Here is a 26,866-nt window from a genome sequence, read left to right on the forward strand (position 1 = left end):
TACTTTCCTTCACCATCAAAGTCAGCTGTCCCAGTGTACCTAAGTACAGAGTAACTCAGTCCACAATTATAGAAAAAAAAAAAATCAATTAGAGCGGGCCACAGATAATTTTTTTTTGTCTTAATAACACTTTCTTATTATTAATGGAAAATTTTACAGACATTATTAGATTCAAATTACTGTGTTTTGTGTGCAGTCAAGGGGATAATAAGCAAAGGTATCAAAAGAATAATAATGTGCCACCTGCTTGAATAATAGCTGAGTTTGTGGCATTGTTCAGGGACTGCTGAGATACTACAATCTGGCAGGTCCCCTCTGTAGTAAGTCTTTCAACTTCTTCCCTTTTTATTTTAAGAATGCTTCATTTTTTCATTGGCCATAGAAGTTTTTGTTGAACTTGATCCCAAATGCTGTTTCAGAAACTGAGAAAAATAAAATAAAATAAAATTCTGCCTTAAAATGCTATGTGTGCATTAAACACCTAGGGGAGTGACAGAAATTAGAGAATTGTCGTCTTCATATTTTCCTATTTCTGTCAATGATTTATTCAGCACACTGGCAAACCAAAAGGTAAAGGTGAAACCAGGTAGACAGCATGGAGTATTTTATAAACCCTGAAGTACAAAAAGATTAAAACATTGCCAGGTGAAAAAGGATGTTCCATTTCAAAACACTGTCCTGAATTTTAAATGATGGTAATCATGTAAACATCCTTTCCAATGCGGTGCGCGTTGTAAACAAGACGTACATTTGGTTTACCAAAGACAGTTCATGTTTATGCCCCTTTGTCTTTATATAATGATTTGTAATCTCTCTTTTGCTCATCAGACTGCCCCAGTTTGAATAAGTTATTTGACCATCACTCTTCTTAAGCAACAATCACCTATAATGTAAAAATATGAAGGCACACTTGAGATACTAAATAATAGAGCGCGAGTTCACATGTAGTGCAAATCCTAGAAAATTCTCTTCCATTGTACGGACAGTACTTTTGAAAATGTTAAGAGTTGATATGTTTATACTTTGACAGGCAGATTTGGGGGCTCTCTCCACTGGATCTAAATTCCCATTAGAATTTAGGACATTAAGTTTCAGAACAAAATATGTATTAAATCACTTGGAGACGTTTATTAAAATCTTATTAAATAATAATTAAGGAAATAAGCAAATGTAGTCAGCAAATAACAAGTATTTGATTCAACCTCCAGAATCTGCTGTAACACAGTGATCTCAGATGTTTTTCAGGTAGCAGACAAGACGCAGGGAGTCCATAGTGTTTGAGAAACACGAGTGGAAAAGTACAAAAACCTGAGTCCAGTTTGGGAGTCTGCCTTTAATGAATACATTCATTCTGTGAGGGGAGCATCCATAATGCTTAAACATCTCGTAATGCTGGTTTTCTATGCCACTCCCTGCGGCAACCTTTATTAAACTACCCCATTCTGCCCTCTCCCCCTTCTTGAATTGCAACAATTTTGACTTCTCTCTGTGCCATGTGTGCACATCATTTAATTCCAAATTATTAGAGTACATTTGACGTTTGTCTTTTCAATCTTGAGATACTTCAGTTAGGAAGATGATCTCCAATAAATTGTTGCAAAATAAGTTAATTCTTTCTTTTTGTGGCTGAGTAGTATTCCATGGTATACATATACCACATTTTTGTTAATCTACTCATGAACTGATAGGCACTTGGGTTGATTACACATCTGAATGGGACTCATCTCTTACAACTGGCAAGGTTGTACATCAGTGTCAATTACCCGTAGGGAACCATGTTGCAGGTATCAAAAACCCTTAAAGTGTGTGAATAGAGCCATCCTATAAACTAATGTGTTTTAATTATACAATCAAATTAATTAGTTTCTGCTTTATATGTCCCCTTCGTAGAAAAAAAATAGACTCCATAGATATCTATCAAATAATTAAAATCATTGCGTGTTCACTGAATTTGTAGGAAATATTTAATACAAAGCTTCTTAATGTTGAAAATACACAAAATTCACACCTAATATATTGTTGAGCTTCTTCCATATGCCAGAGATTGGTTAAACATTTGGTAGTGAATGAAACAAATGCACAACATTTAGCCTCATGGAATTTGAAAGATTAGTGAAAACTGATGTTAGACTCTAATTATAAATAAAAGGCTAGCATTATAAGAGCATGCAGCAAGAGGATTTTCTATACATGCCATGCGATTCTGTTTTTATTATTAAATATTATAAATATAGGAAATATTAGAAATTTAAAGGTGATTTCACTTTAATGTTTGTGAATTTAACATATACTTTTAATTTTTAAGTAATATATAAAAATATAATTCACTACATAGATATAAAATGTTTTTCATCCCAATTCACTGACATGGAAGATCTTAGCAAATAAAATCTATTAATTTTGCATTATCAAGTGAGAAGTAGGAAGCAAAAATTATAAACTAGTTTTCACTTTTTCTATAACTGTGAACTGAAGAAAGAGCTTTTCTACAAACTACATTTAAACCGAAGTAATACAACTACCCTGTTTCCCCGAAAATAAGACAGTGTCTTATTTTAAGGTGTGGTCCCAAAGATGTGCTACGTCTTATTTCAGGGGACATCTTATCTTTCCTGTAAGTAGGTCTTATTTTTGGAGGATGTCTTATTTTCAGGGAAACATGCTAACAGTTATTGAGAAAGGGTTTTTTTGGTGTGTGTGAGGCATTTTTGTAAGTATCTTGACTATACCACATATCGTGTTATATAGTTGTCACACAGTTAATAACATGTCATGTAAACTGTCACTTGCAATGACTTAGGGGGATTAAGGGACTTGTCAAGAGCCATGAAATTGGTTGGCTATAGACTGGGAGACAAACACCTCTCTGTCTAAGGCTCCTTTCTACTAGAGCAGTGGTTCTCAACCTTGCTAATGCTATGACCCTTTAATACAGTTCCTCATGTTGTAGTGACCCCCAACCATAAAATTATTTTCATTGCTACTTCATAACTATAATTTTGCTACTGTTATGAATTGTAATGTAAATATCTGATATGCAGGATGGTCTTAGGTGACCCCTGTAACAGTAGCAAAATTACATGTTATGAAGTAGCAATGTAAATAATTTTATGTTTGGGAGTCACCACAACATGAGGAACTGTATTAAAGGGTTGCAGCATCAGGAAGGTGGAGAACCATTGCACTAGAGCATTGTATATTTGGGCAGTAATGTCATTTTCTTACCAAAAGTGCATTCGTTTCTTCAATATTTATTGTTGACCAACTGTATGTTAGGTTTTGTTAGAAGCTTCAGAAATCAACACAATTAGAAAATGACAACTAATATATATATATATTTTTTTTTTGGTTTTTTTTGGCCGGGGCTGGGTTTGAACCCGCCACCTCTGGCATATGGGACCGGCGCCCTACTCCTTGAGCCACAAGCACCGCCCGACAACTAATATAAATAGATGAAAACTATAAAAATAGCAAAGTGTATTAGGAATTCCAGTTAAGGAAATATAATTTTAAAAAGCTTGTCAAAGTGGGCCATGTGGAGAAAAATATTTGATCCATGTGACCCTCTATGACAGTGGTTCTCAACCTTCCTGATTCTGTTCAATACAGTTTCTTTAATATAGTTCCTCAATCCACAGGTTGAGAACCGCTGCTCTATGAGAACAGCATTTGAAGTAGGGGGACCAGCTACTGCAAAGTTTCTAAGATAGGAATATACCTGCTTTTTGGCAGAGTGGCAGAATAATAACGTGGCCAGAGCATGTTTAGAGTATTGTGACCAAAACCGTAAGAGATCAGATTTTGCAGACCTGAGATCCACGGGAAGTCATTTGAGGACTTTAAGAAGGGAAGTGGCACAATCTGTCTATCATTTAACAAATCCACCAGGCTTGCAATTGTGAGAATTGGCTATTGGATTGGCAAAGGTAAAAGCTAAATGAGAAGTTAAAAAATGACAAGCCGCAGATGGATGGTAGTGTGTTAGATCGGGAGGGCAGCAGTGAAGGATTTATGAAAGACTTAGATCCTGTGTATATTTTAAAGATATAGTTAATAAAATGTTTTCATCCATGACATGTGGGTGTGACTAGATGTGAGGAGTAGAGCTGACCACAAGGGTCCTGACTTAAACACCTGGACATATGCAACTTCCGTCAGAGTGGAAAAGACAGATCAGGTTTGTGATAGGGAATGAAAATTTCATTTTTGCACAGCTAACATCTGAAATGTTCATTAATACCTAAGCAGAGTTATGAAGTACACAGTAGGATATGGATTGTGCAATTCAGGGCAGAGACCCAGAATGAAGATATAAATTAGTAGTCCTTAAAGTTCTGGCTTTTTGTTGTTGTTGTTAGTGTTGAGACAACATTTAATTCGATTCATTTATTTTTTATTTCAGATTAATATGAGGTTACCAATGATTAGGTTACATGGTTTGTGTTTGTTAGGTAAAGTCCCTGTGGTAGTTGTGACCCTCACCCAGGAGGTGGGCCGTGTCCCCTTACATTGTGCCTGTTAAGCGAGAACACACCAATCCTTCCCCTCCCCACCACTCCTTCTCTCTCTCCTCTTCCCTTCCCCCAGCTTGACTTTTTCTCTTCTGTGGGCATGTATTTCTTCATCTCTTGGGTTCACGTTAGTATGGAGTGCATTGGATCCTTGCTTTCCCACTCCTGTGATACTTTCCTAAAGAGAGTGTTCTGGCATCTTTAAAGCCATGCAATTAGATGAGATTAACAAGGAAAGGAAAAGGAGAAGATGACTAAGATCTGACTCCTGGGCCACTCCACACTTAAGAAGTTGGGAAGAAAGGAGAAACCAGCCAAGGAAAATGAGGAAAAGTGGTAGACAAGAGTAAGAAAAGCAAGGGAATGCTGTGAAAGTGTAATAGTGTTACTCACATTGGGGACTCATCAAGTAAGATAAGGACTGAAAATAAATAAGTTGTTTTTATCAGTGTAAAAATCATTAGTGGTTTTTTACAAGAACAGGTGGTTTTGAGTGGTGGGTTGAAAAGCCGGATGGGAGCGGATTTAAGGAAAATTGGAGGAATGACTAATAGACAAAAGTTAACAACTAAAATCTAAAAAGTGAGCCCAATAGATGCACAGTAAATTATTTCAGACTTTTTAGGAATAAAAAGGGATTTTTTCTTCTTTCCTAGAATTTATTTGTGTGTCTTGATAAGCTTTCCCACTTTAAAAAAGATCTACTTAAAAAGTTTTATATCAAATATCTTGGAATTTGTTAAATTGCTTGCCACCCCCAGCAGGATAAACGTGATCCTGTATTCTCTGTCCTCTGCGGCAAGGAGCTGAGAATTTATCAATATTTTCATATTGAAAAGGAAGGGATTTTTCTATTTCAATATTTTCCCTTCCAAAGTAAGTAAATAATGTGTTTGTCTATATGTATTTCTGGCTTTTTGGCTTTAATTTACGTTGGTTCCACTGAAAATGGGATTCATGCCCAGATCTCTTCAGACAAAGCTCAGCATTTAATATAATGTTTAGCTCATAACCATTGACTTTGTGACTCTAAATAAAGTTATCTTATGTCATTAAGTGATTTTTAGAAATAACACGTTGTTTCACTGGGCCTGCTCCTTCACAGTCCTCATCTCATGTACTTCTGATTGCAGTGGAGAGACAAGTTATATTTTTGAGAACTCATTTATGTTGTACAGAAGAATAGAGGATTGAAAGTTGGTTTGCTACATGGACCCACTAACGGGCAAAGTATAATATAATAGTATTAATATTAAATTGTTTTGTTTCATATTTTAATTATAATTTAATCAGAAATATTTATGTTAATATTCTTTCCTACCACTAAGTTCTCTCATCAGTCTGACTTTTGAATGTTCATTTGCATTCTATAAATTTGAGAAATCTATGGTGAATTTCCCTCTATATCCCCTTATAGGTCAAAACACCTGAGTCTGGGCCCAAGCTCTCTCTGTTACTTCAATGTGACGTGGCCTTGAACATAAAACTAACGTTTCTGTTTTTCCATCTGTGCAAAAATGTATATTTTCACATCTAGAAAGACAAAATGGCAAAAGATTTGAGGACAATACCTGGTTATTAATCTGAAACACCTCATATAGAACAAAATACATGGTAGCAATCCAAAAGTATTCTTTGTTAACAATAAAGTAATAGTAAGATAATAATAGGCAGAGGTTTTATATATTATTTTTGAGGAAGAAAATTATTAAGTTATTTTCACAGATCTAATTTGAGTTTGATTTCTTCTCTTTTCATTGCGTCATTTTGTTTTCATCATGCAAATGTTACATGTTTTTACTTGCTTAACAGATGGCAGTAAAAACTAATGGCGTATGATCCGAATGTAAAATACAAGCTTCTTTTACTATTATGAGATTTTTCTTCTTCTGTCCTCCTCACAACTTATACATTTTGTCTTTGTGTATGTTTATTGGGGAGACAAATTATAAAATATGCAGCTTCATAGATCTGTGTCCTAAACATGACATGTTGACATATCTGATTATCTGTTAGAATAATCAGATATAAAAGAATGAGAGAGAGAGAGAGAGAGGAGCAAAGGCCTTTTTAGAATGTATGAACTGCTCAAAGCCTGCAGGAGTCAGGCAGAGAATCCCTGCTTAAATCCTTTCAAGGTCACTGGGTTGGAACCCCACGTGGACCAATTAGTTTCAAACAGCGCAAAAACGATGTTTTCTTGTCATAGACTGCACCTTTGCTCTGGTCAGCCGTCTCCAGAAAGCCTGATGTATGTCACAGAGGGAACTCCTGAAAGAACATCTGTGGTTCGGCACAAATTAATCACAGCCGCTGGATACAGAATAATCTCATGCACACTGACGGTGTCAGCAGCACATCTGGTTACGTGTAAAGAATGCAGAATTCTAGACAGGGCCAGGCACTATTCCAGTCTCATCCTCTTTAGGGCAGAGCAGTGGTTCATAGGCATTTTTGTGCCATGGCCCACTTCAACATTTGTCTAGCAAATGAAAATTTCCTACATAATATTACTAAGGCACCCTAAGCATACTGAAACAGAGATATCAAAATATTTAAAATCAAATATAAGTAGTTTTTAAAATCAATGCATTATCTAAAATTATTTCACTACAGGTTTATTAATTACCACAATTTCAAATTAGTAATTGGCATAAGTGATATTTCAACATATCTTCAATATAAATAATAAAATGAAGTGAAAATATATTATGGTATTTCTTGGTACAGTGTACCCAGTACATTTTTTTTTTCCTTTTGGCTCAATGAACACATGTCTTCTGTAGTTTCTTAGTCCAGCTGCACTGCTAGAGGCTGAGATTACCCAGGAGGAAGCACTTTAATCTTTAAACCCAGTTGCCCAAGAATATAAGTCCCTCTGGCCTGGAAATCTACTCAGCACTGGGGTGGTGCCTGAGGCTCAAAGGAGTAGGGTACTGGCCCCATATACAGGAGGTGGTGGGTTCAAACCTGGCCTTGGCCAAAAACTGCTAAAAAAAAAGAAAAGAAGAAATCTACTCAGCACTGCTACAGGGTGGATTACAGTCTGCTTTAAGACAGTTCTTCTCAAACCTTAGTAGAAACAGAATGTTGCCTACCTTCTTAATTGATGGAAATGTTAAGCTTTAATTAGAAAAAAGTGGAAAATTATTTCCTAGAGGAGTGGTCTCCGATCTTTTTGGCATGAGGGGCCGGTTTCATAGAAGACAGTTTTTCTGTGAGCAGGGATGAGGGTGGGGGTGTGTGGCAGTGGGCAGAGTACAGGTGGTGAAGCAAGTGTGGGGAACAGCTGCGTTTGTAAATACTGATGAAGACGCAGCTTCCCTGGTTGGCCTCCACTCACCTCCTACTGTTTCATGGAAGACAATGTGTTCATAGACCAGAGGGGCAGGGAGGGGCAGGTGACAGGTGGTGCTCTGAGCCCAGCTCCTAACAGGCCATGGACAGGCATCACCCTGGGCTGCAGCCGAGGGGTTGGGAACTGCAGTTCTATTGATGGATACTATGTTTTTGTCTCAATATTGAACAAGTAGAGATAGCTATCCGAACTACTTATATACTTTCATAGTAAAATGTCACTATTTCATTTACAAAAGCATTCCTGAGTTTAATATCAAATATTTTACTTTCAGTTTGAATTATTGTCAAAATACAACTATTCTAAAAATAGAATATACTAAAAAAATACTAACAGATTTGAAAATATTTTAGTAAATTATATCAATGTTTTCTCCTAAAGTTGGAGGAAATTTTGTAGAAATCTAATGCAACGAAATATTTCTTAAAATAAAATTTTCTGGGTATTTTTTGGAATAGGGTCTCACTCTGTCCCTTTGTTGCCCAAACTAGAGTACATGGACATCATCACAGTTCACTGCAAACTCTTAGGCTAAAGCAATCCTCTTGGCTCAGCCTCCTGTGTAGCTGGGAATACAGGCATGAGCTGCCACACCTGGCTAATTTTTTAACGTTTTTTTTTTTTTTTGTTAGTGATGAGATCTTGCTATGCTGCTCATGCTGCTCTTGAACTCTGGCCCCAAGTCATCTTCCCACCTTAGCCTCCCAAAGTTCTAGGAGTACAGGTATCAGCTCCCATTCCCAGCCAAATTAAACTTAAAAAATTTTTAGATTATAAAATACTTTTTCTTAGAAAAAGAAAGTCTAGAGTTGGTGTTTCCCCATCCACAGCATGACCATGTGAAGATTTCCGGCGCCTGTGGCTCAGTTAGTAGGGTGCCGGCCCCATATGCTGAGGGTGATGGGTTCAAACCCAGCCCCGGCCAAACTGCAACAAAAAAATAGCCGTGTGTTGTGGCGGGCGCCTGTAGTCCCAGCTGCTTGGGAGGCTGAAGCAAAAGAATCGCGTAAGCCCAAGAGTTAGAGGTTTCTGTGAGCCGTGTGACTTCATGGCACTCTACCTGAGGGCGGTACAGTGAGACTGTCTCTACAAAAAAAAAAAAAAAGATTTCCTAAGAAGATTAATTAGGAATAGTTTTTTATCAATTTATTTAATTTAAGAAAAGGAAAAAAACACAAAAAATTGTACATCATACATAAATGTGAATTTACTTGAATTACATTTATGGTTAAATAATATTTGAAATGTCACAGCAACTAAAAATACTACAATGAAATTATCGCTGTACTTTTTAGGATGCTTTGGGGGACTTTCAGTGGGCAATAAATATAGCCATAATCCCCTAATTTTATGCAGAATTAATAATTATTTGGGATTACATTTATGTGAGCAGGGGCTGCTATAACAAAGTACCATAAACTTGGTGACTTATAAGCAATAAACATCTATTTCTCATAGTTCTGGAAGTTGAAAATTTCACGATCAAGGTGCTGGCACATTTAGTGTTTGTTGAGGACCTCCAAGACCTACCTATCAAAGAGGGGCCAACGATGGCTCTAGAGCCTCCTTTATAAAGGCGCTAACCTCTTTCGTGAAGCTCTGACTTCACGACCTTCGACCTTATCACTTTCCAAAGGCCGTATCTCATAATACCCTCAGCACCTTCAGGTGCTTAAGATTTTAACACACGCATTTTGGGAGTATAAAAAACAGACGATATCAAGGATGCAATCATTATGTGGCCTGAAAATACATGGAAGAGACAAAAATAAGTATAGTATGTTATTAGGAAGATAAATCGTAAGTCATTTCCCCTATCTTTTATTTAAGTATTTTATCGGTAAATCGTTCAAATGTGTTCACTTCTTAATTTTCTAACTTAAACATATTTGAGCACAGTTATCTCTCCTTCTGCATGAAATAACAACTATAATATTTTATTGTAGTGATTTTAAAAATATATACTGGGTTTGAAAACAAGAGAAGATACAATTGAATAAGGTTCTCTGGACTTTAATTTCCTCATTTCTGTTTCCTAATGAGCCCTTTAAAGCCGCCTTCTTTCTGTAATGTTAATAAATAAAAGGAAAATCCCTGCATATAGCATGAAAAGTGATACTCCAAAAAGATAGCATGCACATACTTTTTAAATCTTTTCCTTATTTTTAGGCTGAACAGGACAATGGCCATCCTCTCCCTGCCTTTGCCAGTCTGCACATTGAAATACTGGATGAAAACAACCAGAGTCCATATTTCACAAAGTCCAGTTACCAAGGCTATATCCTGGAATCTGCCCCTGTGGGAGCAACCATTTCTGACAGTCTAAATCTGACCACTCCTCTAAGAATAGTAGCTTTGGACAAGGACATAGAAGATGTAAGTTAAATATCCATTTTGCTCTTATCTGTTTAGCACATCCACTGTTATATTTATTCTAATAGATCGTATTTCGAAGCTATAGCTATGTGAACTGTAGAACAGAGAACAAAGTTAGTATAAATGATTTTTAGGGTTATAATTTAATTCCAATGCAAGGGTATTTAATTTATATATGTATAATATATAAATATGTATATTTGAATTCAATAACTCTTTTTCAGTTTGCAAATAAAATTCAGTATATGGAAATAAAGGAATATTTTCTTTGGTATTTGCTAAATCACTAGGGTAATATTTTTATTAAAATAGGTTGAAAATTGTTTTATATAGTTGCTGATAAGGAAAAATAATAATGTTACTAAATGACTATAAAAATCATGAAGGCAACCCCATGGGGTGATTTGGGACCGTTTTCTTTTGGTCTGATGGCACACTATTAATGAATACACAGTTAGGGGCAGCTGACCCACTAACATTTCTGCCAATGGTTATGTTGATGCTAACACTTCTCCACTTCGCAAATCGCTCTTTGTTTCCTGCGGTACTTACGTCATTTATGTGAGTGAGAAATGGTCCAGGCTAGTAAAATCAGAATACTTGACCTCTTTAGCCAGAGTAATTGCTATGAAAAGTGGACAGAAAAGCTATATCAGGCCAGCCAGAATCCTCCCAGGAATTTAAGGGAGACGGGGGAAGAAGCTGGATAGCATCTGTGTTAAAGAACCAAAAATGACTCTAACATCCTTGCACCATGCTTGCCGATATCATGGATAAAGCCCATTATCATAGGGAAAGATGAAGCCCGAGAGACACACACAGGGAAAAAGAGTCCTGTTGAGTTCCTAAATTTGAAGCTATGAGATCCCCAGAGAAGTAGCTCATTCCTAAAGATTTTCTTTGGTTCTATGAACTACCACAGTATTTCCCTAAATATTTATGTGGATATATGTGTTTGTATATTTTTTTCATATGACTTGAGTTCTGTTGCTTGCTTGTTTGTTTGTTTAATCCTGACTCTTTAGCCATTTCTCTCTTCAATAGTGCTGTCTACCGGGTGCCGTGGCTTACGCCTGTAATTCTAGCACTCTGGGAGGCCCAGGTGGGTGGATTGCCTGAGCTCAGAGTTCCAGACCAGCCTGAGCCAGAGTGAAACCTCCTCTGTAAAAGAAAAATAGCCGGACATTGGCGGCGGGTGCCTGTAGTCCCAGCTCCTCGGGAGGCTGAGGCAAGAGAATCACTTAAGCCCAAGAGTTTGAATTTGCTGTGAGCTAGGATGCCACAGTACTCTACCAAGGGATAGGAAGTGAGACTCTGTCTCAAAAAGACAAAAAACAAAGAAACCAAAAACAATGCTGTCCAATGGAACGTTCTGTGCTGATGGAAACCTTCTGTAGCTACACTGTCCAATATGGTTGCCACTAGCCATGCAAATAAATGAAAACCTAATTTTAAGTTTTGCTTAATTTTAATGAATTTAAATAAATATAAATATTCATATGTATCTATTCATATGTTGGTATGTCACTAATTGGACAGCACAGCTCTTGAATGTCCTACAAAATCTTGTTACACAAAGCTTTGACATCATTTCCATAAATTAAGATGGCATTTTCAGATTGTTTTTTCCCTTTCTAAAGAAATATGTTACAGAGGCTGTAACAAATTTTGTGGGTATGCATCTCTTCCCTCCAGGTATTTTATTTTACTCTTTTGCTCTCTCTCCTTTTTTTCTTCCTCCACCTCACCTTTTTTTATCCCATTTTGTTCCATGTCTTTTGGAGTCACTAGTTTTAATGACTGGCATTGAGTTCTCAGTACATTCCAGACAATATAGTAAATGCTTTATCTTGCATTAATTTCCTTAAATTTGCAGAAAACACAACAAATGCAATTTTTAATATTGCAGAAGAGGTCATTCATGCTATTTGAATGCTTACTATGATCACAGAGTGAGTAAATAATAAAGGTGGACCTTGAGTCCAGGTTAGTGTGGAACAAAGTCCTTGATTATAAGCACTTGCTTAGACAGCTCCTTTCTCTTTTATGTACTGTGACTGCAGTCTCACTATAGTCACAGCTTATGATTGCTATAGATTTTCTTTCTTGAAAAGTACACATAAATACACAATTTTATATGTCAGTTCAGAAGATTTGGGGTCCCCCAAAGTTTGATGGGTTTAATGAGGCACAGAGAAAAAGTCCTAATTAGTGAGTCCTGACTAGAAAACACCCAGAGTAGGGCGGCGCCTGTGGCTCAGTGAGTAGGGTGCCAGACCCATATGCCAGAGGTGGCGGGTTCAAACCCAGCCCCAGCCAAAAAAAAAAAAAAAAAGCCACAAAAAAAAAAAAAGAAAAAGAAAACACCCAGAGTCACTTTAGAAGATTTAATCCAAGCTACAGTAATATATTTTGTGGGCCTGGAGATGTACCCCAAATTTTGGTATACATTTTGCTCTTCCTTCCTCCCTCCCTCCCTTCCTTCCTTCCTTTCTTCTTTCTTTCTTCTTCCCTTCCCTTCCCTTTCCTTCCCTTTCTTCTTTCCTTTCTTTCCCTCTCTCTTTCTTTTTTTCTTTCATTGTTTCTTTCTTTGTCCCCCTGGATAGAGTGCTATGGTGTCATAGCTCATGGCAACCTCAAACTCTTGGGCTCAAGCAATCTTCTTGGCTCAGTCTCCCCAGTAGTTGGGACTACCGGTGCCCACCACAATGCCTGGCTGTTTTTAGAGGCAGGGTCTCACTGTTGCTCAGGCTGGTCTCAAGCTCCTGAGCTCAAGCAATCCACCGGCGTCAATCTCCCAAAGTGCTAGGATTACAATTGTGAGCCACCACACCGAGCTTGCATTTCGCTTTCTAATTAAATACATACTCATCCTTTTAGTAGTGACTAGTCAATTTGAAAATTTATAATACTTCAGGCCATATCTTAATGGATATAATGGTTAGAAAATGCTAAATACTAAAGTTACGTGATCCGTATTTCTTCTTTCTCCGTATACTGATATTATTTAATGATTTCACATTAAGCTCTAAGCTTGCTTGTGTGCCTTCCTTACTTACCTGGATTGTCTCTTTGTTTTAAAACTACAAATGTTAAAATTGTGTTCCAAAGAGCTTTGTGAAAGATGGTAGGACTCACAGAGCATTAATGAAATGGAGAGGGCTCAGGATCCAAACTGTTTGGGCAAAACTACTTAGATCTACTGTTGGACACTTACAATGCAGTTAGCCTTTTAAAGGGCCTGAGATGCTTCCAAAGTGTGGGACCTTAGGGTTTGGGCTTCAGAGTCAGCTCTGGAATTGACTCCTATCTCTACCCGCTTTTGTCTAATCACCTACGTGGTAGCAAGCATTGCTCCCTTGGCCCTTTTTCTACTGGGCCTGTGATGATGGACGTGGGAGAAATGTCCCTAAGATGATGCTCTATACCTGGATAGAGGCACGATTAATATGTTTTGTAAATTGTCACGCAATTACATGATGCATATCTGATCATTTGATTATTTTTTATATCCAACCTCTTTCTAAAATTATGTATAGTGAGTGATTGTCATTAGATGGCAAGGAAGGGAACAAGTATATCTATTTCCTTAGTGACAGAAATTCTTAAAATAACATATATAGCTTTTATATATCTATGTTTTATTTTTGTTTTGAATTTTTGCTTTCAATTGGCTTTCTGTCATGTTAGTTTGAAGTTTTGGTTTTAATTTTATTTTTGTTCTTTTCTTTATTTCTTTATTATATTTTTTTATTGAGACAGAGTCTTACTGTGTGGCCCTCGGTAGAGTGCCATGGCATCATAGCTCATAGCAACCTCCAACTCTTGGTCTTAAAGATTCTCTTGCCTCAGTCTCCTACGTAGCTGGGACTACAGGCTCCCGCTACAATGCCCGGCTTTTTTTTTTTGGTAGAGACAGTGGCTCACTCTGACTCAGGCTGGTTTCAAACCTCTGAGCTCAGGGCAATCCACTTGCCTCAGCCTCCCAAAGTGCTAGGACTGCAAGCGTGAGCCACCACACCTGGCCTATATCTAGGCTTTAAATAAGATTGTAGAATATTAGAGTTTAATGCAGGTTCTTGTATTATGTGCAATGTTCTCCTGAAATCAATTCCCTAGAAAATTATGTAACACCTTTTTTGTTTCTCTCAAGCTAGAAACTGAGGACTCTTCCTTGATTTTTATGTTTCCTTTTTGTCCCCTAATTACACGTATTTTATGTATTTTATGTCCCCTAATTACATGTATTTTATGTTTCCCTTTTTGTCCCCTAATTACATGTATTTCTTGAATCTATTCTTACAACTTCTATGCTATTAGGCTGTTCTTAGAATTCTTTCTTCTCCTCATTCTATTCATTTTAATCAAATCAGTTTCACTCATCCGCCAGAGTGATTTATTCAAAAGCTGAAATCTGCCAAATATACTTTTATGACACTTATTTTTCTGCAGAAGAAAACTCAAGCTCACTAATATGGCTGTCTGTATTTTGGAACCTGAAAATTTCTTCAGCTTCGATTTCTGAAATTTCCAATGTCACCTATTACATTTAACAACTGCTTGAGGTTTCTTGCATAGGCCAAGCTATATCTTATCTAATTATTTTTGTTCATTATGTTTTCTGTTTTGCAATCTTTGATCTATTACTCAGGCTGGCTTATGCAATATATTCCAGTGTTTGGAATCAGCTCAAGTATTTCTTCATTCACGAATATTTTCCAGGGCACTCATTGTCCCCAGGGAACTGCATGATTCCCTTCAGTACACTTCTCTAATATTATAATTCCAACATTGTCACGTGTCTTTCTTCCTCACTGAGTTAACAATCTCTTCAGGATAGATTTTATGCCTTAATAACTTATATATCCTAAAGACATAACACAGCTTCCAGTACTTAATAGGTATTAATAATTCCTTAATGAAATAATAAATCCAGACATCATTAAAGGAGGCAGGATACCTAAAATGTGTGCATGCTATTGAATTCCAACAATATTGAATTAACTGTCCCACATTATGGTCCCCTTCAATATTGTCCATGACTGAACAACTCTAATTCTTAGAAAGCTCTTCATCATTGAAACCAGCCTTCTTATAATTTCATCTATTATTCCTTAAATCTTCCACTTACTAGGACATAAAATAAATTTATGAAATAGTCCTTAATATGTTTGAAGATGTGTTTATATCCTTTTGAATTATCTCTTTTTCTGGTCCAAGCAGTCTTTATTTTTATAAAATAAATTAGCTCACTACTAGGATTTTTGAAGATCACTATTAAAAAAATGAAACATCAAAGCCCCTTTAGTACACAGAGGAGAATTTTACTACATGGTGAAATATCTCTGGTTTTGAGAGTGAGAATTAGTGAAAATAATCAGCATCTGGATAAATGTTTTAAGAAGAAACACAGAGGCATTTAACCCCCTGCAGATGTCAGCATTAGAAGCGGAGCTTAGATCTCTAAGGGGGGAGCATGGGCGGAGGGAGGGTGATTGGTGGGATTACACCTGCGGTGCATCTTACAAGGGTACATGTGAAACTTAGTAAATGTAGAATATAATTGTCTTAATACAATAACTAAGAAAATGCCAGGAAGGCTATGTTAACCAGTGTGACGAAAATGTGTCAAAACTGTTTATAAAACTGATGTATGGTGCCCCATGATCGCATTAATGTACACAGCTATGATTTAATATTAATTAAAAAAAAAAAAAGCGGAGCTTAAACCTCCTCCAGCATAAAAAGCGAGTTGTCATCTTAGGGTTTGGCTGTCCTGTGTTGCCTCAAGCATAGCTATGCCAGAGGGCACTTGCCAAGAGAAGGACAAGAGGGAAGCGTTTGTTTAAAAATGAAGTTGGGTTTCTCTCTGCCACTCAGTAGAAAGTGAGACAATATTTTAAGACATAGCAGTGGGGAATTGGTGAGTTGTGATGTTCTCAAGTGTAGGTTTGGGAAGAAGGAATCCTAAGGGTCACAGTGAAACTGAAACTATGATGTAGTACACATACTTCAGAAAGCATATTGTCAAATGCAAACAATTCATATATGAACATACATATGTAAACGTATGTTTGTATATGTCTCTGTGTACCTATTATGTCTCTATAAAAAGGAACATCAGTATAAATATTTAATGTTTACTGGTTTGTTTTTCTTCCTATGTGTGGCTGTGATCATATCTTCACAGTGTTTATTTCATGTCTAATTTGCATACAGGTTCCACCGGGTGGAGTTCCTGTAGGTACCAGGTGTTAATTTTGTGACTGATCTTTTGGTAATTGCTGTGGTTCATTTCTTTGCTCTTTTTCTTTTCCACTAAAACACATAGACTTGACATCATTACCACTTACAAATGGATCTGTTACCATGTTACACATATTTAAGTATATTTACACCATGTTATTGGTTATAGTACTATAAAATTGGGCAGAATACAATTTTCATTGTGAATTTGACAATTATTGTTTTTTTTTTGGCCAGGGCTGGGTGTGAACCCACCACCTCCGGCATATGGGGCCAGCGCCCTACTCCTTTGAGCCACAGGCACCGCCCCACAATTATTGCTTAATTATTATTTTTTGTCCACAACAAACATTAGTAATCTATCATGCCTTTTTTTCCTAAAATTTATGTTTGAGGTTGAACCTTTTGAATGAGGTCCTTTGGCAGCTACTAACAATTACCTAAAATTGACAGATGAGATACTTGTTGTCATGTAGTTATGCTTTATTCTTTATATATATGCACATAATATGCTGTATGTGTACATGTGTGTCCATATGTATATACTACTCTATGTGGTATATGCATCCATATGAGCATGCCTATGATCTTGTGTGTGTGTGCGCTATCATATTCTGATTCTCATTAGTAAACGTGAATCGTTTTTAAATTCAGCAGACTATATCTGAATATATTTCTGTATGATGGGATGCTTTGGTTTATTTTTGTTTACCTTGGCATTTGTATACAAACTTACTTTAGCATTTTTTTGTACTTATAAATGCATGTCAGAGTTTATTTTTCTAGAAAAAATTATAAAATGGTGAAGGAATATATATACTTTTGGTTTATGCCAAAAATACTGATATATGTTAAATTTAGGGTAAAACAAATGTTATCTGGTATCATGGGGAAAATATTACTTATTAATTAACTCCCTCTGTGCATATTGATTTAGAACACTAATGCTCAGTTTAAATTAACATATCAACAAAACAGCTACATGAAATCAATTATCTCCATTGGAATATTAAACCAGAGCATTATTTGTTCATTGACATCCTAGTTCATGAAACTCTGACATGGTCAGGTATTATAAATATACAAATGTTGACTGAACTTGAGTCATTAACTATAGTAATTATATAATTCAATTGTGTTTGAGAAATTGAAACTGTGTTTTAAGTTGTAGCTTGACAAAAAATTCCTTGTTTACAAAGGAATTGATAGAAGATGGACATTGCCTTCATATGCAGATCGTTCCTTAAAATTGATATGCCTGGACTTATTTCTTGTCAAAAGCGGCAAGTCTTTAATTGCAAATAATGTCCATCAAAGCAATTACTTTGTTGGTATTGATATGTATTCATTGAAATTGGATGTTGATACTGCATGAAATTTCCACAACTTCAAGAAATGATATGTTATAATTATTGGAATACTCCTAACAAATTACATTTGATACTAGTATTATCTTTACAAATGAATCTAAAATATTATACTTTGAGTGAATTTGTTGAGCATTTCTAAATTTGTTTTTTTTCTATTTTTATACTTGAATAAATGCCAAGACATTCACCCATAACATTTATATTTGGTATATATAGATATGCAAAGTTATTATTTTAAATATACATAAATGACAAAGTTTTATTTTAACTCTAACAGCACAAAGGAAGTTAGAATGAGCTCCTAAATGCCACAAAGAGTGCTCACTTCTTGTATGACATTATCTCCTTTCAATAAAACATAGCTTCTGGGGAATGTTATCTTAAACTATAGTTACTAAGAAAGAACTCAAAAAATTGAGAAAGTTAAATTATCGAAGGACTTTTAATGTCTTTGGTTATCTGATATGAGAGTCTGTTTAGGGAGTATTGATGTGTGTACTGTCTTCAGATGGGAAGCATTTGACAAAATACTTCTTGAGACTGTCATAAAATTGGTAAAACAAAATGGTGCTACTGTGTGGGACACAACTACAGAAGGGACTCTTCCTAACAAATGCAAACACTGTAACTTAATTGTTTGTAGCCTCACAAAATTTAGCTAGATTTAGTACCCAGTTATTCAATTAAAAGTAATCAAAGTGTTGCTGGAAGATCTTTGTACATGTGGTTAACATTTATAATAACTATACCTCTGTATCAATTGAAAAATTTTTTAATTGGCAAAGTTTTATATGAAAAAAATAATGCTTACTTGTAACACAACCATATTATACTATAGTTACATATGCACATACACGTGTGCAGCTGAATACTCATTACAGTATTGCATATCAATACTTCACATAAGAAAATCCTTAAAAACTCGTGGCAAACATACAAGTAAATGCAGCTGACAAATTAATTAACAGAAGCTACAGTTGAATATAAAAAAACAAAATAAGAGAAACTTGTGATATAAAGGTATTAGAGAATGATAGAAGGATGTGAACAAAAGAATTTTCAAAATTTCCCTTTGAAAAATATTTATTAACTAAGTAGCAGAATTTGCTCAACATGCAAATATAAAATGTCCCACATTTTGAGTAGAGAAAAAAATATATGAATTGAAAAGCACAAGGATTAGGTAAAATTAAGGATAAACACTAAAATATGACAGATACTTCTACTTTAGTTGTTATTGATTGAAACTTCATGTTAACTAACATTTTTGATCAGATCCAAAATAATTGGTTCTAAAATGTTACAAAACAATAAGAGTCCTTGAAGTCGTAGTGTAAAATATATTGATTTATATGTATTTTATAATTTACTTTTATAATAAGTGTATTTTCAAGATGACCTGACATATTACATTGATTAGTGAAACAGCCCAATTTCTAGCTATATTGATTCATTTGGTTCATGAAATGGAGATAACTGAAGTGCCTGTTTAAAAATTTCAGACCCAAAGCCTCTTGATCTTTCTCTTAGTATCTTTTGTCATTTTAAAATAACTATATCAATGTAAATTATCATCTATAGTATTAATATTTTATTATTTCAGGATAAATATAGCACAGCAACCTTAAAATCATGGACATAGAAAGCTGCCACAAAATGAACAGTATGAGTACATAACGCATTTCAGGTTTCAATGAAACCATTCATTTCAAAGTTATTTGAAATGTAAACATATTGTAGCTTTTAAAAGATGTGCAGATTAAAGTATATTGTAGATGAAATAATGTCTACTTTTTAGTATAGTAATATACAACTTTTGCATTTTACATAGAAATGTTAACCCGTGTTGTATTTTTTTTGCCATTGAAAACATGTTTAACAATTCCCTACTCTCTGCTTTGCTTTAAGCCTTTTTTTTTTTTATTAAATCATAACTGTATACAATGATATGATTATGGGGCATCATACACTCACTTCATAAACCATTTGACACATTTTTATCACACTGGTTAACATAGCCTTTCCGGCGTTATCTCAGTTACTGTGCCAAAACATTTACATTCTACATTTACCAAGTTTCGCAAATACCTTTAACAGGAGACTTCAAAAATGTTTCATAATATTAAATAGGATATTAAAGCATATTATGCATAATACTTTGAAAAGTATTATTATCTTACCTCCCTATTTCATCTCTTTTTCTCTTTTTCTTGGCCTTCCTGATAGTCTTTGCCTCATCTGGTTTCCTTTCCCACTATGCAAACAACAATCTAATCCTCCCGCTTTATTTCATTCTTCTTTCTCTGAATTGCAAAAAAATAATGTGGTATCAGCATGACAATAAAATTGTGAAGGTTTCCCAATGCTAAGTTCATTAATCTCAGTCCTGAATTTGAAATCCCCTTTCCTTTAAGTATATATTGTTTGCTTCTCAAGTTTTCTATCAGGCACCTATACTAAATTCACATGTATTTTCAATTCAATCATCTGAAATATTTTAACCAAGATAAATATTATGTTTCCCTTTGGAGAATCTCTGAAACATTAAAATAATAAAATACAAGCATTATGTTTGTAGGTAATTAACCAATTTAGTACATAACCAATTTTAGTTCAATTTTGCATTATAAGTGGGAATAAGATAGTAATATGCCTATGTGTAGTTTATTACTACAAATGAAGTAATTGTAAAATCTTCTGGCAAAAATTCCACCTCTGATTTTCTTCTTGCTTTTGTTTCTTATTTCTTAAGCCCAATAAAGTTCTGGGAAATACTGATCTCAAAACATTAGTAATATGTATTTAATTGGGTTCTTTCCTTCCTTCTTTCTATTAGTTTTCCTTATTTTACATTAATTATATTGGTATGTATTTCAGCATTTTATATTCACGTATAAGTCACCATCTTTTTGAATAGTTCAGTTCATGTAGGAATAAATATTTAAATAAATCTTTTTCCTTTAGACATTCTTAATGCATTTATGTGTATTTTTATTTATTTATTTTTATAATAAATTTCAAAAATTAACTTCCAGGTAATGAACTAATAACTGCATTATCTGTTCAACATTTTAAATAATGGCATTTTTTTTTCAAAGACAAAAGACCCAGAGCTTCACCTCTTTCTGAATGATTACACTTCAGTGTTCACTGTTACGCAGACCGGTATCACTCGCTACCTCACCTTACTGCAACCAGTGGACAGGGAAGAACAGCAAACTTACACCTTTTCGGTACAGAGATTTCGTATATGTGTACATGTATGTATGTAACTGAAAGAATGTCTGCTTAAAACTGAAAAGGCCAGGACTGGAGGGAAAAGTGAGTGTTTTCAGTATCAAAGAGACAGTCGCAAAAATTTTTTTGCATATACTTCTCTTTATTTTGTCTGTAAGTTTCTATAGCTGCATTAATATTTTTCCTCATTTGGGGGAAACAACTCTTCTGGATAAAAACAAGAAAATGGGAATTTGAATCATCAGCCTACCCTTATAATTAATTAAAATTGAGAAATAGAAGAATTATTTCCTAACACTTGTAGTTATTGCATTTTTTAAAATTTTATCAGTGATTCTGACAAATTGATCAGCTGGGGATATTTTTTCCTTCGGAGAACATGTGGCATTGTATGGAGAGTTTTTGGTTTTGTGAGAGCACGTTAATGGAATCTGATGGGTGGATATAAAGGATGCCGCTAGACATTGTTCAGGAAGGGGCACAGAACAGCCCCTTGCCACAAAGAGTTATCTGTTCTAAAACATAAATTGTACTGAGGTAGAGAAATATTTCATTAGATTAATCAAGGAGAAAAAAATGGAGATTAAATTTTGATTGTAAATATTTATTATGAAAGAAGAAAAATATACATAACTAGTAAAATAGGGTTGAGAGATTATAAATAGAGATCAAAAAAATGTTCTAAGATTTTATCCAAATTCTTGAATCAGATGTAGGAGAAAGATGAGCTAATAGAAAGCTCAAGTAGTGGATTTTTACACGAGTTCTGGAGAGGCTACACAGCAGCAGACCAGAGCTTACAGACCAGTTTATATAACACTTCAAACTTCCATACAGAGTGGACTTCGAGAAGTCACTCAGACAAGGTTGGCAGCATTTCAGCACTGATTTTATCTGTCAGGCATTCTTAAAATGTTGAGAATGTAATATATCACTATTAGCTAACATGAATGAGTCCTTTAAAATGTGCCCTTTTGTGAATTACTAGAATACAGTATTATATACGTAGAACAGCTACTTTTTGACTGAGATAAGCATGTTGAGTGTAAAAGCATCTATTATAACAAAATATGTAAAAGTGAAGAATATTTCCAATTAAATTTTAAGGATTAAATTGCAGTTAACTCTAAAGAATCAGCAATGTTATTGGTCCATGTTAAGCCACTAAGACATTTTAGTTGAATACATGAAAATGAAAACATAATCCTCAATATTTGTTTCTTAGCACACTAAATAATTTCAATATATGAAATATATTTTATTGCCTTTTCAAATCAACAAAATATTTAGGCTCTTTTCTAAAATTCTAAATTGTATGCAACAGACATTGTAAACTGTAAAAGCAAATTCTATGCTGCTTATATTTGCATGACTTCTCTCTTATGTGTATTTTTCTACCCCAAGATAACAGCATTTGATGGTGTTCAAGAAAGCGAGCCAGTTATTGTCAACATTCGCGTGATGGATGCAAATGATAACACCCCAACGTTCCCTGAAATATCCTACGATGTCTATGTTTATACAGATATGAATCCCGGGGACAGTGTCATACAGGTAAATACCCATATATTGATAATTTAATAATATACAAAAAGCAGTTATTTCCATTGGTAACACACAATGTGTTTCTTAAGAAAAATTGCTGGGCGGCGCCTGTGGCTCAGTGAGCAGGGTGCCGGCCCCATATGCCGAGGGTGGCGGGTTCAAACCCAGCCCCGGCCAAACTGCAACAAAAAAAAAAAAAAAAAAAAAAAAAAAAATAGCGGGGCGTTGTGGCGGGCGCCTGTAGTCCCAGCTGCTCGGGAGGCTGAGGCAAGAGAATCGCGTAAGCCCAAGAGTTAAGAGGTTGCTGTGAGCTGTGTGACGCCACGGCACTCTACCCGAGGGCGGGACAGTGAGACTCTGTCTCTACAAAAAAAAAAAAAAAAGAAAAGAAAAATTGCTTAGGAAATGAAAGTGAATTCCAAGCTTCTGTTGTGGCATAATTTAGTTTAATCAGCTTTTGATTTATGTTCGCTTTTCAAATAAAGTATGTCTGCATAGACTCTCGAGTAGACTTAACTCGTTATTAGATATAAATATAGCTATCAGAAGTTATCAAGTTTTACTTGATTTTAAAAAATTTAATATACTGAGTATATTTTATTAATATACTAAACATGTAATTTAGATCTTCAAATTAGTTTATGCTATTGTAGAAATGGATTAAATTTCTCTCAGTGATAAATACAAAAGACTGCCTTAATCAACTAGTGTGTAATCCTATTTGATGTTAGTTGCTTAAACAAAATGTAATTTTTACATCAGTTAAAAATTAGTAAATGGTGCCTTTGGAAATGCATAAACTAGGCAAAATCCTTATCTATTATTTGTCTTATTTTTACCATTAGTTATACTCATTCTATTGAAATAAATTATAAGTTACTTCAAAATCTTTGTGTAGTCTTGCTATTCTGAGTATAAGTGTTAAAGTAATAATTCTTCCTAGAGGATATTTTGGAATCTTAAGAGTGGTTAGCTCTAAAACTTTTCAAAATTTTCTAGGGAACTGTTTAGAAATATGAATTACCAAGATTATTCACTTTATATTTTCTGGATCTAAATATCTATGCGTAATACTTAGAGAATCAGTGTGAAAAACAAATCCCAAGTTTTTCAAATGCCTAGCAACCTAGAGACCATTGATCTACATTTTCTCGGAAACCTGAGTATCAGACCTAATAGTTTTAATTTATTCTCAGGCAGGAAGCCCTTGATCTCATGTACTTTTTGGAGAATTCGAATGGCTTCAAATTAACAAGAAATGATTTATATCACCAAAATAATAATAATAAATAAATAATATATATTTTATTATTAGAGAAATAGTTCAGAATATTAAAAAACAGTGTGGTATCTCCACAATGTACTTAATTTTCATGCTATGGTCCTTTTTTTTTTTTTCTCTCCAGTGTTTTCTTAGGTTTCTTTCATCTTGAACTATGTACCTCCAGCCACCAATTGTTCCTTGTTCTTTCTCATTTTCTAGAATTCTTTCTGCTGCCTTGAACCCTTTTACCTTCTGATTATGGCTCAACTACTTTTCTTATTCTTTTAGATTATTTTCCTTCTAAGGAAGCATCCCTTTTGAGTTTGTAGTTTTTAATATGTAGTTCCTAGAAGTCTGGCTAAGTCTTCCTTATACTTGCCATGAGCAGTAATACAGTGGTTTACAGCTGAAACACTGTGGTATAGGGAAACGTCCCTAGCACATGGTGTCAATAGCTCCCCAGCACAGGCAGGCACACACACCTGTTCTTTTTGTCTGTATTAGCCTCTCTCATCAAGTTCATAGACCACATAACCATCTGAAATCATCTTATTTTTTTTTTTCTTTCCTTCACCCCAAACTGAGTTTAGTAACTCTAAATATCTTCTTTTCCATTTTAATGGACAACACATTCAGAACATATTAGCCATGTAGTCAATATTTATTCAAAAGAATATCACCAACATTACATTAGTTAATTATTAATATAAATTAGAAACGATTTGATGCTATTCTTATTTTATCAAGGAATTATGACATACCTTCCTGACTTACATAGTGTTGGGGAGCAGCCTCAACACAGTGGGTTTATTTCCTTGTGGCCTGGTGGTGCAAGGACACTGGAAAATTATTAGCAGGAGTTTTAGAATATTAATATAAAGAAATAATAGACACAGACAAAGAGATAAGTTTTAGGAGCATGGGGCTCAGAAGGCAACACACCCTTCTTTGTGAGGCTTCCAGTATGCCACCCCGAGTTCAGGCTTGCTCTGTATTTATTTCATACATCAGTGTTACAGTCATAAATCTCATGAAAGCAAGATAAACAATCCCATCAAGTTTGTCTTTGTGTTTGTATTTCTACTAACTAGACTAACTCTATAGCTGATTACATTAACTGCATGGATTTACTTATCATTTTTTACTGGTTTAAAGTATTATGGTCTTAATGTAAACAAAATCTTGGTAAGGAAGCCAAATAGAGGCTGACTCAAGGACCAAATCCTAGCTGACCCACAGTCACACACCACAGATGTGATATTTTAATATTCTCACAGCCTTGCATCCAAACAGATTCTTCTGGCCAAATTAAAGTGACAGAAGAGAAGAGATCTTTCTTCTCTTTATCTGGCCCAGAGCAATTCTTCCTGAGTTGGACAATGTTTAAAGAATTCACATTCTTAACTCCCAAAAACCACTCCCTCAGAGCACACAGCCTTGCCCTGGCAGAAAGCAGCTTCAAGGCCTCTAGCCAGCTGCTGCTCTGCAGCTGTGAGGGGAAGTGGGACACACAAACACCAGGCTGCAGAAATATTAAAGTGACAGGATCTAGCACTTTGTGCTCAAAGTCAGGTAAATGGGTCTGAATCGATTCCCCATTGACTGTCTCCCTTTGTCTATGCTCTGTTTCCTATTCCTAATAATATTTGTAATCTACTAACAATTAATAATTGAATATTGGTTTTAAACTTATAAAATCATTATTACTAGTAATGTAAGCACATCAAGATATGACTCCTCCATTAAGAATTCCCACATGTACTCTTCACTATAGAAAGCTTGACACAATAGCCTGGGAACTAGACATTCACCTGAACATTTGCCATATATGTAAATATTCTTTGGTGTTTAATAGGGGCAAAGGTTTTATTCGTATATTGGTTGGTATTTGTCACGTTAATGAAATTCATTTGTTGTTGCCTATTTGTTTTGAGGAGAAAACTGTAATTAGTTTAATTCTGTGTCCATAGCATCTTATGCATAATGTTTGACAAGTAGTATGTATTTAATGCAGTAGATGCTTAATAAATGTTTGAGGATGACAGAAAGGAATATTGGCAGACAAGTAAGAATGAGTGAATGAAAATATTGATAAATGTGAAGATGTATATTTTTCTTTACTGAGGCACCTGTTGGTAGGTAGAAAAATTACAGTTTCTTAGGATAAAGGAATGACAATTATTGTCACTCTTATTTAATTAGAGCCAATGCTCATGTTTATAATGACATAATTGGAAATAAAAGTAAGTTTATACAGAAAACAGCTAGCAGGGAACCAGAAAGTGTAACTAATAAAATGATAGCAATTATGTGATAAAACACTATCTCAACAATGTTCGCCTGAGGGGATCAAAAGCTGGTGTTCTGGTATTTGAAGGCTACAAAAGTTAATTTCCCTTATACATACACAGATCTCTTTATGAAACAGATCTTGCTTTGCCTTCAAAGGCTTGTATTTTATACATTTCCGTGAACTATACAGATTATGGAAATTGATTCTTGTTTGTGTCTATATGTGTACAATTTTAAAAATTATTTAAAATCCCAGAAATAAAGTTTTATAATTAGCATTTTTAATATTTTTCCAGTATGTGGTAAAATGAAGGGACTTTGGAGTGAGAAATGAAGGGGCTTAACAAAGAGTCTGTGCTGGGGACTGAGGAGCTCAGGGAGGAGTCCTCTGGGGCAAACCTTGGGTCTGTATTTTATCATAAACTAAGAATAAGTAGATAAAAACTGCTTATCAGACATCAGCACTGATGGAGAGGACTAGAGGTGGTCAGATAGAATGTCTCCACCTGGTGTTTGCAAAACTGCAGACCTTGAGCATGACCTTTGTCTCCAGCATCAAGAGACCTTTGGGATGTAGAGAATCTTTATTGCCACACCTCATATACATTCTCTCTTGGAGGTCAGTTTTCTGCCCTCCTCCATGAACACAACTCACATACCATTCTTG

At 35.1% G+C, this 26,866-nt stretch overlaps 1 protein-coding gene across 1 annotated transcript in view; it reads left to right on the forward strand.

Moving 5' to 3' along the window:
* The window catches only part of LOC128581091 (protocadherin-15-like), a 724,065-nt gene that overhangs the window by 405,456 nt on the left and 291,743 nt on the right, over positions 1 to 26,866 (forward strand). The window contains exons 12-14 of the mRNA XM_053583500.1: positions 10,039 to 10,245; positions 20,960 to 21,094; positions 22,503 to 22,652. Of these exons, the coding sequence (XP_053439475.1) occupies positions 10,039 to 10,245; positions 20,960 to 21,094; positions 22,503 to 22,652 (492 nt within the window). The remainder of the gene's footprint in view (positions 1 to 10,038; positions 10,246 to 20,959; positions 21,095 to 22,502; positions 22,653 to 26,866) is intronic.

This window comes from Nycticebus coucang, chromosome 3 (genome assembly GCF_027406575.1).
Source record: "Nycticebus coucang isolate mNycCou1 chromosome 3, mNycCou1.pri, whole genome shotgun sequence".
In the NCBI taxonomy this organism is placed as follows: domain Eukaryota; kingdom Metazoa; phylum Chordata; class Mammalia; order Primates; family Lorisidae; genus Nycticebus; species Nycticebus coucang.